This window comes from Athene cunicularia (assembly GCF_003259725.1).
Source record: "Athene cunicularia isolate RWA chromosome 3 unlocalized genomic scaffold, athCun1 chr3_part1, whole genome shotgun sequence".
NCBI classification, from domain to species: domain Eukaryota; kingdom Metazoa; phylum Chordata; class Aves; order Strigiformes; family Strigidae; genus Athene; species Athene cunicularia.
This window is the reverse complement of record NW_020799097.1, coordinates 94,291,325-94,303,460: the sequence shown is the minus strand read 5'-3', so window position 1 is coordinate 94,303,460 and position 12,136 is coordinate 94,291,325. Positions and strand designations below refer to the sequence as shown.

Below are 12,136 nucleotides of genomic sequence, written 5' to 3'. Positions count from 1 at the left end.
CAAAGGTTAAGACTACTTTTCGTATTGCAACACAGATGATGATGTTTTTCAATCCTGTTAGTATGGAAGGTATTCTATAACTGCAACCGCATTTCAATCCATAATTATCAACTGGGTAATTCCAAGATGTCTCCAGATATGTCAATTGTATTCCCAACAAAACCTTCATCTACTGTCAGTGCTGATTTTTATGTACATATTTATGTTTTCTTGTATGAAGTTCATCATACTAAGTGGAACTTTTAGAAAGGAGTGGGATGCTAGGCAGAACATAACCTAGGAAAACAACTCCTCACTTCCATTCTTCACCCATAGGCAGATTTGCATTTTTTTAAAAAGTTCGAATAACTATTTAAAATCACGTCTGCTGCCGGCAACCTGCTTTCACTAGAAAGACTATGCAAAACCATCTAAGGACTACAGTCATTAGTAAAACAAATATAGCAGCTGTATGTTAACAGAAAATGTATATTTACTTAATATGAGTGAGAGTTTGCCAAAGCAGATGTTGCAGGTGGGATAGCTCTGGGCCTGCTTCTAGAACTTCAAATGTCCCTCACATATGCCCCAATCTTGGGCAGGTGTCCTGCAATCTCCCAAAGTACGGCTGCCTCTGCTAGAGGCTGACATTCTGCCCAGCTTCTATGAGGGAAAGAGAGGAAGCATACATACGTATTTTGAAATCATCTCAGAGAACTTCTACATTAAATGAAAGCACATATAATGAAAGCCCCAGCTGGCTGATTTTTTTCAGCATCACAAACTCTGTTCATTTAGCACAGGAAGGTTGTTTTTAGAACTGTTCTTTTCCAATCACAATAGTAGGATAGGTTGGAAAGGGCCACCACAAAAAGTATTATGAAGACAGAGCTGACAACCAGCACCACATCTAATATACTTGCAAGTGTACTTGAAAGAACAGCTCTGAAGAACTGACTATCTCATAAGTTTCCATTTGTAAAATCCCTACAGTTTAGGGTAGGAGCACATAAGTACAGAGTTTCAAGGAGCTAATTAGGAGACAAATTAAGAAAAATAATTAACAATGGACAAAGGACAGTTTTCAACAGAACATGCTTTACAAACATGCTCTAGATGCCTTAGAAACATCTTTTATAATCAAACTGATTACCTCTAAGCAAGATCTTTTATATGTACATTTAATTGCCTGTAACTCCCTTTAAAAACTACACATGGTGCAAATATTCCCCAAAAGAATAAAACAGAAACAGAAAACAGAAGTTTTAATGAAGGAGTGATTGAAAAATGAACAGAAATAAGTGGGTTAACACTTGTAATGCACACACCAGTAGACTATGTTTTGGTAAATAAACTACTGAATTCACAGTATCATAAACTACCTTTCTGTCACACATTCAGCAAAGGAAAAAGCACTACTTCATTAAACCGTAAGACCAGCTGTACCTCAAATCCTTGGAACTCATAACCAAAATTTTAGAGATCATGAGGGAGTAGCAGACGCATCATTTGGATTTACTTCATCTCCCTTCCCTGCTTTCAGATTCAAAATCCTGTTTCATATTTTCACAACTGCCATTTGATTATGTATTACTTTGTAATAAGTTAGAACCTAATAATCTCTCATGTTCTAATGTTCGCTAATATGAATTCAATTTCTGAAGAAAAAAAAAAATCAGACAAGGAACATTTTTTCTTTTAGATTACTCTAAAAGAGAACCATTCTTTGCCAAGTATGAAATTACAGTCTACCACCTGGAGTTTCAGATCCTTTCAGTGTTCACGGAAAGAGCATATTCATACAGAAAGTCACAAAAGCCAAGCTATTATAAACAGAAGTTTTAATAAGTCATTTAGTGTTGCTGCCTGTAGTAGCCATAAAGCCTCCCAACTTATTTTCTAAGTAATTTATTTCCCACCACATAAGTATTTAGCTTATTGGAAAATGCAATGAGTTGGTATCGGGGAAAAAAATGTAAGAACTGACCATCCAAAACAGAGCAACGGGTACTCTGTCACATTTTTGGTTTAGAAATATTATTTCTGTGAGGCATAGGAATCTGGGGGTTATTACAAGGAAAATATAATTTTAGAGGGTTTTATATTTGGCTTTTTTTTTTGCCTCTGCTCCATAATGGAATTCTGCAATTTCCTTTAACTCAATTTTATTGGGATTCTTTTATCTTACAATGATAAAAATACTCAGTCCTAGTGGTCTAATTTTGTTCTTTCAGCCATATACCATAGATTACAAAGAAAAGAACCTGTTACCTACACTGCAGAGTGGTTTGCCTCAGACATTTTAATTCCCTTCTCTCAGAAAACACTAAGTATGTTCTCTTTTATCAACTTTTCTATGGATTACTTAGGACTGAATTCAGTATCCTCAACAAAAACATCAATTTCAAGAGCAAATGAAACTGTTCACTTATACATACAGCTCTGAGTATTTTTTTCCGACGCTCACTTCCAGTTAGATAATAGTTGCTTCAAGGTATGTCTACGCTGTGCAGTGCAGTGCCAAGTAAATGCCTAAAATAAGTAACTCAAGAAACAGATTAAAATAGCTCTGGCATAGCATTGGATTGGCATGGTTATTCCATTTCCAGTTGAACTTGATATATTAAACCTACATTGCAAATTCAGTCCTGGACAGTTACCTGAACAGTCAAAAAAATTTCTTTCTCCACCAGTCAGAAGAATGAGCACCATAATCAATGGTTCAAGAGATGCCAAAACATTTATAAGGGTTAATTTAAAAAGGTAGCAATAGAGATGTCAGCCTAAACACCAACAAGAGACTCTTACGACAATGAAACTTCCCTTTGAAATTTTTTACGCAAACTTACATAGTGATCAATACATTATAAGAAAAGGCCTGTACAGTTTTATATTTCCCACACTGTTAGAGAATGACTGTGTAGTTAGAAAATAGTGTACAGTTTCTGTTTTCAAAAATTAATAGTTTGCTTCCCTTATTATCACTGACTCACAGAAGTAGTTTACAGAAGTATTGCCATTGATTCCTGTTGGCTGTGAAATGAACAGGGCAGAATCAGGCCTTCAATGCTGTTGCATATCCGTCTGTCAAGATCAAGCCTCTGTTCATCTCCTATGCTTTTAAAGCCCCTAAACCCATCAGACAATGACTGCAACAAATAGACTAAACCAAAAAAATTATAATCTTTTGCCTCAGATTCATTACAAGTGTACATTAGCTATTTAATGTTATGCCGTGTATGTTTATATGTGTATGAGAGTCAGGCATACATGAAGTGTAACTGTATACATTAGGCTGGAAGAATTTACTGACCAGATGTCCAGGAATATATTTTTCTCTACTCAGCAGAAGAACAAAAACTTACAAGTCAGTTGCTCTCAGCTTCTGGTGAAAAGTAATATCCAAGATGTATGGTACACTAGAGATCTGTCCAGCTTACATTAAACTAATGCTGCATCTGTGTGATGCAAGGGTTTAGGAAAGGGGGGAAAAGTGGACCACATACCAAATCATTAGGTTTTTAGCTATCTTTACAACAAAAAATAAAGTCTTAGGAAGTTCATCTCCTGAAGTAATGCACAATGCAAAGAAATGAGACCGACATCTGTTACAATAGCAGAAAGTCCTGGACAGAAAGCTACATTACGTTAATGTAAGCCCTGGCTTTCAAGAAGTGTTCAATGAGTTACCAAGGTACAGACAGCCAAAACATACATTTAAATACCTTGCTAAGGTACATCTTTCCAAATGTATTTGGCACATATATTAGTACTACATCATGTGAAGCTCTCTTTAAACAAATATAGGAAAGAAACAGTTGGCACCTGTATCAAATAGTTTCCTCTCAACTTTATTAAAGCGTAAAAATGGTGGACATAACATTCAGGTTTTTTCAAGGTCAGAGAAAAGGAAGTAACTCACTGTCCTAGTCTAAAAATACCAGCAAAGACATACTGCACAGTATTTAAATGAACAAATCTTAGGAAAACGTCTGTAGTCTTTCAAACCAGAGCACAGATTACCACGATTGCCTAATACTACCCTCTACCTTTTAAAATCCTTTCTTTACTCACAGCAATTGAAACTGACAAACACACGCTTTTTTTCCTCAACAACTTCAAGCACCTTGTTTAAAATTGGTGTAAAAAAAAATGCCAAATTTTGTGGAGAATATTAACCATACCATTACCAAACATATGCACTACCCTTAGATCTTTATCAGACTTTTGCCTTTGTTTTTTCAACATTCAGAAACAAATGTAGAAGAGCGCAGTCTTGGAGACAATCAGCCTTTTTGGACCAGCACATAAAAACTGCTCTTTGAAGTTCCAAGTGCTGCTCCACAGTGACAACCCATCACTCCACAGTGTTGACCCATCAGAGCTTCAGCCTGTTAACTTTTGCTTGAGTGACAGCAGCTACTAGTAATAAGATTCTTTGTAAGGAAGAAATATACTTTTTATCTGAAAATGAAAAGAAATTACCTACTCTGTGCAAAAGTAACAATTATTTTTTAAAACAGTTTTTCTTAGTAACTCTGTTCAGAAGAGTCAGACTTGTTAAAATTCATACGTAAACAAAATGCACATTAAAAAACCTACCTATAGATATCAATGTGAATGATGGAATGTGATCTTTCAAGTAACTGAAGTAGAATCAATTTAAATTAATCAAAAGCAAAAGATCATGCAAAAGCTTTAAAGAACCACTATGGTATTGTGACAGCATTTCACAGATAAAAAACAACATTATTTCATGAAATACATAAAATGAGTAATTACTTTAAAAAGGGAAATGCCCAAAAGAAAGGGAAATACCAAAGCATATTGCAGTCTACTTGGTAACACAAAAAAGTAAATCATCACTGCTCACTAGGAAGCAGGGCAATAAAGTTACAAATATCTTATTACAGCTTGATAGTAAATTTGTATGTTAAAATCTACTCCACATAGTACTATATTCTTTTTGACCAATCTTCATATAGGTTTTTTTCAGGAACATAACTAATTGTAAATATAGCTCAGTATCAAGCAGAGGCAGAAATCAATAGCCAATCAGACAGGTGCAGAGAACAAAATGCCAACATGGTTTACAACAAACCAGTTATATAAAAATTCCACAATTAATCTTCTCATAAATATGGAATAAGTATAACCAAACAAGTATGAAATTTAAAATTTTGTTATGAGTGGATAGCTAAAAAAAAATAAAAATCTTAATGTATGCAGCTTTAAATCACTGTATTCATTTTTAAATTCTTCCTGGTGCAACACATCAAAGTAATTTAAAAAAACAAAATAAAGTTTGTTGAGTAAGAATAGACTTGCAGCATAATTTGAGGCTCAAGCACAGGCCCTGATGAACAGCTGTGGGGAAAAATATGTTCTCAAAGCAATGACCACCATATATGTTTTTCACCACTGTAACACATCATAGGAAAAGCAGCAGCCTTTTAAATAATTGGATTCTACATTATAAATAATTAAAATACCCTGCACACAGGAAAATGTCTTCTATTTCTAAATCTACCTAATAATCACTTTTCCCTATTCAACATCTTACCCGTGATTATATGTATAAATACTAAGAAAAATGCCTTAGCCACAGTTCAGTTAGTTATGAGTAGATTTTAATATCTAATTAAGATGGGCCATTATTTCAAAGAGACACCACTGAAGATTAACTGAATGATACAATATATGGCATTGACTCAATTGGCAGCGGTTATTTTCTTTGGGTCTAGAACAAGGTAATATCCTATGCAAGAGTTAAAATGCTTTGATCCACTCTGTCATCTCGAAGAATGTCTTTTATTAATGCAACAGAGATGCCTGCCAGGGTTTTCTTATCACCAGAATCAATGTTGCTAAAGGTGCTATATTTCAGATGTGACCTAACATTCAGGTTCTATTTTTGTTCACTGTGGAGCCTTTTTTACAAGAAAGAAGGTAACAGCTCTGCAGACTTGGCCACCTAACTTTTTATTACTATTTCTACCGAAGTTTCCTTCTTTCCTGTCATGCCATATTGCTGAGCTCAGTTTGGGGGTACTCACATTTCTTTACTCACTCAGCATCAGCAGTGGCCATACAATTCCTATAAATAGGACTTGATCCTGAAGATCCTACTCACAGATGTAAATGTGTCTGATGAGACTGGTACTGTCTAATAAGTTTGTAAAACACAGACATGAAACTGTAACATATTATTATAAAACATTTACATACTCAAAGACTGCAAAACAATAGGATTTCCTTAGTATGACTTACTTCCCTCCCACACTTAAAGCAAAGCAAATTAACATATCTCCGTACTTCATCCTTTTAATCTAACATCACCTCTTTAATATAGTTTATAAAACACAACAAAACTAAGTCCTTAGCAGTAAGTTAGAATAAGTGCAAAATCAGTTCCTTACTAAAACCATTTGACATATGGATTGACTTTTCAAATAATTAAAGGCTTAATATGTTTGCCATTTACAAATCAAAATCAAGTGACATGATAGGCTGGATAAACCTGGAACATGATCTTGCACTGGTGAAATAAAAGGGAAATTCCTTCCACTTTTGAATTGAGAATGTCAAAACCAAGGCTCTGAATGGGCAAGGCTTGGAGATATTACTGTATTCCGTATGTTTCCATTATTCCCTGTTAACCACAGCTCCATTTTCTAAAACCTAAGAAATAAGAATGGATGGATCTTCAGTTTGTAGACTTTGTTTCATCATATGTTGTAAAGCACTGGTTCGTCATAAAGTGGTATAACTACAGTAACTCCTAATTTTCTATCAGAGTTAACAAGTGTGGTACATGACGGCACAGCAGCCATGCAGCTCCACCCCTTGACCCAGAAGCCTCCAGATGGTTCTGTTTTTTAAAAGTTAATAGCTATTGAGATGATTACCTTAATCATTTTAACATCTTAAAGGTTATAGTAAAATTGTATTTATATATAACACACCAGTTAAAGCACAAAATATTCGCACATTCTGTAAGAAATTCAAACTATGGAAGAGATGTGCTTAGAGCCTCTTCCGTGTGTCAGTAAACATACAATCACTATGCAAAAGCAAAGTTTCTGAACTGATAGTACTTCAGTGGTCATAGTCATTTTGAGATCAAGAACTGCTTTTTATTTAACTTCAAACATTTAATCTAGTATCTCTTCCTCAGCTTCCTGTTCTACTTTTTAAGTTTAAAGCCTGATTCAGCCCCACTGAAACTGAAGGGAACTTTGCAGTTAATGTCCTAAACCTCATCTCCATTTCTCTGACAACTGTTCTCCTCATCTTGTTCCTGTTTATATCCAACCTTTATGTCCTTATACTTCCGTTTCTTCGTGCAGATATCACCTATATTTGCCTCTGCCTGCTATCTCCTGTGTATTGTCATTTCACTCTTCAAAAAAGTGTAATGAAAGTGAAAGTATACAGGGGTTTGAATAATCTTGTGATGTGAACATAGGGGAGCAGAATAGACCAATGGTTTTCAATCCTTTTTTGGACTCTCAGAGCCCTATAAAGTTTTCATTTAGAGTCAGTATTCAGAAACGAAATCTACTGACAATACAGTGGTTTGGGGATCTTTTTATTAATCAACTGACATGGGCCTCTCAAAAACAGTCTGTGGAGTCCCAAAGGCTCCTACATCAAAGGTTAAAGACCGCTGAACTAGATCTTTAGTTATAGAAGGGACTTCTCTATAATTCTGAGAGGCATCCATCTTATGTTAAGTAATTTTACACTGTTAACTCATTCAGTGACATCATGAAGCCCTAAAAATCTCAAGGAACATCGTATTTCCATACTGATGAGTAAGTTCAAAATTTTCCCTTATAAATAAGCTAACGATTTATTTATGACAAACAACAAAAATCTCTCCTAAAAACCCACATACATGAAATTTACATTTCAATTAAATTGCTAGCAATTGAGAATAAAACCTGTTTAGAAAAATGTGTTTAAAAAACTCACTGGTACCAAAAAACCTATCTTAAAAAATAATTCTCAAGTAAATGTAGAATCTTGATTATCCTAACTCCAGCTCCTAATAACCTCAAGCCATAAAAAAGCCTCAGCATAAAGAATGAGGTTCATTTCTATGTTCCAAAACAAGGAAAAAAAAATATATTGCTGGCATTTGCATATAGCTGAGCTTATGCCTTTAAATGTGGGACCACCTCTGTCCGGTGCTCTACTTGTAGACTCCATGTTCAACACAGTTACTATATGATTTGAATCCCTGGGTTTGGGTGACAGGCACGGGTTTTAGTTCTTTAAAGAATAAACTCTTCAGATTTTTCACAGTAAATTCAAGATCACTGGCTGAAAACTTTAGACAATTAACTAAAAATACCTCTGAAAACAGTCAGGTAAAAAAAGCCACTTTATATTATTTTAATTATTTTAAACGCAAACAGTGTAAACATTCAGTGGGCAGAGAGCAAAACCCTTACCTATCTCCTGACAAGCTGATACCTTCATCACCAGACTACAGATATGTTTTCTCTCTACCCTTTTTTGTATTCCCTTCTCTCAGATTCAACAGGTGAAATGTAAGATAGCTCACATTTCAGCCTTCCTAGAAGGCTAGTTAAAGAAAAAGCAAGGTCTAGCATGAAATGACAGCAGCAGATGCATAACTGCTCAGCCTGTCTTGCATAATTTGCAAGACTAAATGCCAAGCCAGACAACACTAATAACAAAGCTATATAGCTTCTTAGACCTCCAAGTAAATCTGTACTCTGTCATGGCATAGGGAATGGTTCCTTTTAAACTAACCCTAGAATTCACACTTCCTTATTGAAAAGGCATCATAAGCACCAGAAAAGTACTTCTCAAACTCTCCATGAAACCATAATGAAGCAGCCTACAGAAGCATGTTAAAGTTTTCAGTAGAACTAAATTTTAAACAGCAGCAATTTGTGGTAGTTCTCAAGATCTGTTGGGTTATGCGACCATTCAAAGCAATACACAAAGCAGTAGTTTGTACAAAAGCAGTGATTTTAGACACCTTAAGCTAAAGTAATTTCAGACTCTGAACTCCAGTATCAAATAAATAACTGAATTCGGGATGCTGTTATGCACTGTTGATGCCCAACTCTGTTTCATCTTAAGTATTCTTTTATCAGCCATCCTAGGAGTCTTCCCTCTCTGTACAATGCCTAAAGTAGAGTCTACTTTAAGCATTTCACTTCCTCCATGTATTATGCACAGATGTTACACACCAAAGCCCCGTTATACATGTGGGTCCCAAACTTTATTACTATCTGAAAACCATCATGAACCCTGTAATTTATTTATTTATTTTTACTTTACTACTATCTAAAACATATAATGAACTTCCGTAATTAAAAATGAAAGGAGTAGCTTGGCCTATTTCAAACACTTGGCCCTATAGCCACTTTATGTACCGATCTTGAGGGAGGTCAGATAAAGGAAAACTTAAATCTTTTTCTTATTTAGCATATTTAGGTAGTCACGCAAATTTATTGTCAAGTTTTTAATTTACAGAAAAGTTCAAGTAATCAAATTATAAACAACAGGAAAAAGTCTTCATGACATCTCACTGCTGAAAACGAGCACTATCAAGTGGCAGCAATGAAAGTGTTTTAACAAGGTTATTATTGCCAACAATATGACAAATTAAGTCCCCCAAACTATAAAAGAGTAGTAAAGGCAAAAAATAACATAGCTAGTATGTCAGCTCCAGATATATTGGAAATGCTTAAATACGAATGAACGTACTGAAATTCAGTCTGGAAAAGACATCTTAACTGTGAAGGGCTGGGTATTCTTTTTTTGCATGAGGAACACACTTACCCGGATTTCAAGTCTGTAATCCGTAAACAGTTAGTAGCATCCAGTCCTACTTTTCCATTTCTGACCACGCTGGAAATGAAGGGCGAGAGTGCTGGAGAAATTCTGTTCAAGGCAACTTCAGGTGACATTTTAGTATGTTCCTCTTTCCTTTAGTCTTGAGCTGTACAGGGATGGTAAGGGGGGAGTTAAAATCAAAAACCATCCTCCTTATTTGATGTAACATTCACATGCACTCTGCAAACACCACAAGAAAAAAGTATGCAAAGGATTGGGAATATAGAGTAACTGAAGTGTGCACAGTTTATAAAGAAAAAATAAAGCCCATTTATTCAATGTCAGCGTAAAACCAGACTTACATCCTAGGTTCTTTTAATTAAGATCCTACCCCTATGAGAAAGAAATAAAATTGAGGGCCATTCTGACACTTCACAGCCTAGCCCTTCTTGTATTTCCATTAGGAGTCTATAATTGACAAGCCAAATTTGTTCTGCTTCCACTGAAATCAATGGGACTTGTATTACTGATTGCAATGGGACCAGGGGTTTGATTATGTCTCTGTATTCTCATTTGTAATTTCTAATACCACTAGTATAACCATAATCACTATTACTTTTACATTACTTCATTAGGTAGCTGTTTACAGCATTTCATGATGCCTTTTAAGGGCTAACACTGCTTTTCTTTCAGCGGTATCCCCATACCCTTTGAAAGGCATCTTCATTCACAAAACACATCAGGAAGCTGATGTACACACATATTAAGAACAGCTTTTTCAGAAGTGCTTGTAATTGTGTAACCTTATGCTAAATACCAGTTAGGCCCTTAAGTCAGCACACTTTAAGAACATGCTGCTTTTTAGCTGAAACACGGAAACAGAGCATGCACATATTTTAACACATTGCTCCACAAAAAGGCTAGAGTATGTGGACAGATTGTGGTAGGAGAAATGGGAGAAAAGAAGGGTAAGTAGTCTTTTGAAATGCTAACATACTCGATTGTATTCTTAAGCACTGAGTTTCATCTGAAAATTAACTGAATTTGACGGTTTTAGAAAACAAAGCTGGAAATGACTCAAGGTAACATAAACAAGCTACTGACAAGTGGGGCAGAACTCATACTTAAAACTCTGACCACGAGAATATATTTTTAAAAACACCCATTTAATTGATGTACAATACATACTGTATTTACTGCCTTACAAGATGCTGCATATGGACTGCTGTATTAATAACTGTTCTATAAAGAGAGCGCAAACAACTCATGACAATAGTTGCAATTTTCTGTTGTTTCTAATACTCAGTTTACAAGCATTAGTTGGTAACTAATGGCTATTCTACAAACTAGGTAATCCCTACCAGTTGGTAACTGGCAACAACATTGAAGTTGCATATTTCGTTCTCCCCAAAATCATTCACACTAAAGTAGCATGAAGCAATGTTCAAGGAAGAGTATTTATCCTAGCTATTTGGAACGTATCTGAATAAAGCCAAGGCCAGGCACTTTAAGGCAAACAAGGACTCATAAAGACTTCCTAAAAATAGTAATTATCTTCAATACACTGGTTCTTGTATTTTATGGCAGTAAAAAAGCTGAAAACCATGTCCTAACATATGTGTTCTCTTCACACATATGACTGGTTGTAATTGACAAAGGGCAACAACTTAAGTTTGCTTAGCAAACACCTAGAGCAATTGAAGATGCCATCTCCTGTTTGTTACTTTTCCACCAAAAATTACTGCCTACTCACCTTTATTCTTCCCCAGAGGAACTGGGAGGACACAAGTCTATACTTGACCTATTTCAACTCAAAATCCAATGGCTTGGATTGGACCAATAAAAATGAGTGTAAAACCAAAATGATACTCCACATGAGAGCAGCTAAAACAAGGCACACGTCAGTCTGCCAGCTCCACTGTAGGGAAGAGTAATTTCAAGTAGAGGGGCAGCTGGACCAATGAAGGCAAGAACTTCTTAAGCCATGAAACACATTCTGAAAAACAAGCTATCCTTCTAGCAGTCTTAAAGGCATACACAAAGATCTCAGAATTGGTTCTGATGATGACACATTCTAAGGGGACTAAGTGTTTTGAGGGTAGAAGTGTGAGATGTAAGTAGGTGGGGTTATCAGAGCTGAATAGATGCACCTTCCAAAATGAACTGCAGGATGAGATTCCTTATGTTTTCGTTAATAAAATACATAGATATGGTCAAAACAAGATGTAAATTACTTGCTAGGCATTTTTCCTGGTTTTATTGCATCATTTCTTTTAAGATCCACAATACCTTCTACATTACAAGCCAGATAAACAATACTTAAAAGGTCACTATCAAT

The 12,136-nt window shown here is 35.5% G+C and overlaps 1 protein-coding gene across 2 annotated transcripts in view; it reads right to left on the bottom strand.

Annotated features, from left to right (window-relative positions):
* BABAM2 (BRISC and BRCA1 A complex member 2) overlaps positions 1-11,008 on the bottom strand; it is a 182,298-nt gene extending 171,290 nt beyond the window's left edge. For both annotated transcript variants that reach the window (XR_003398138.1, XM_026846271.1), the window contains exon 1: positions 9,805-11,008. Coding sequence is in view for 1 of the 2 variants with exons in the window: in XM_026846271.1 (XP_026702072.1) it covers positions 9,805-9,932 (128 nt within the window). In the remaining variant the exon portion in view is untranslated. The remainder of the gene's footprint in view (positions 1-9,804) is intronic.
* Between the last annotated feature and the right edge of the window lie 1,128 nt (positions 11,009-12,136).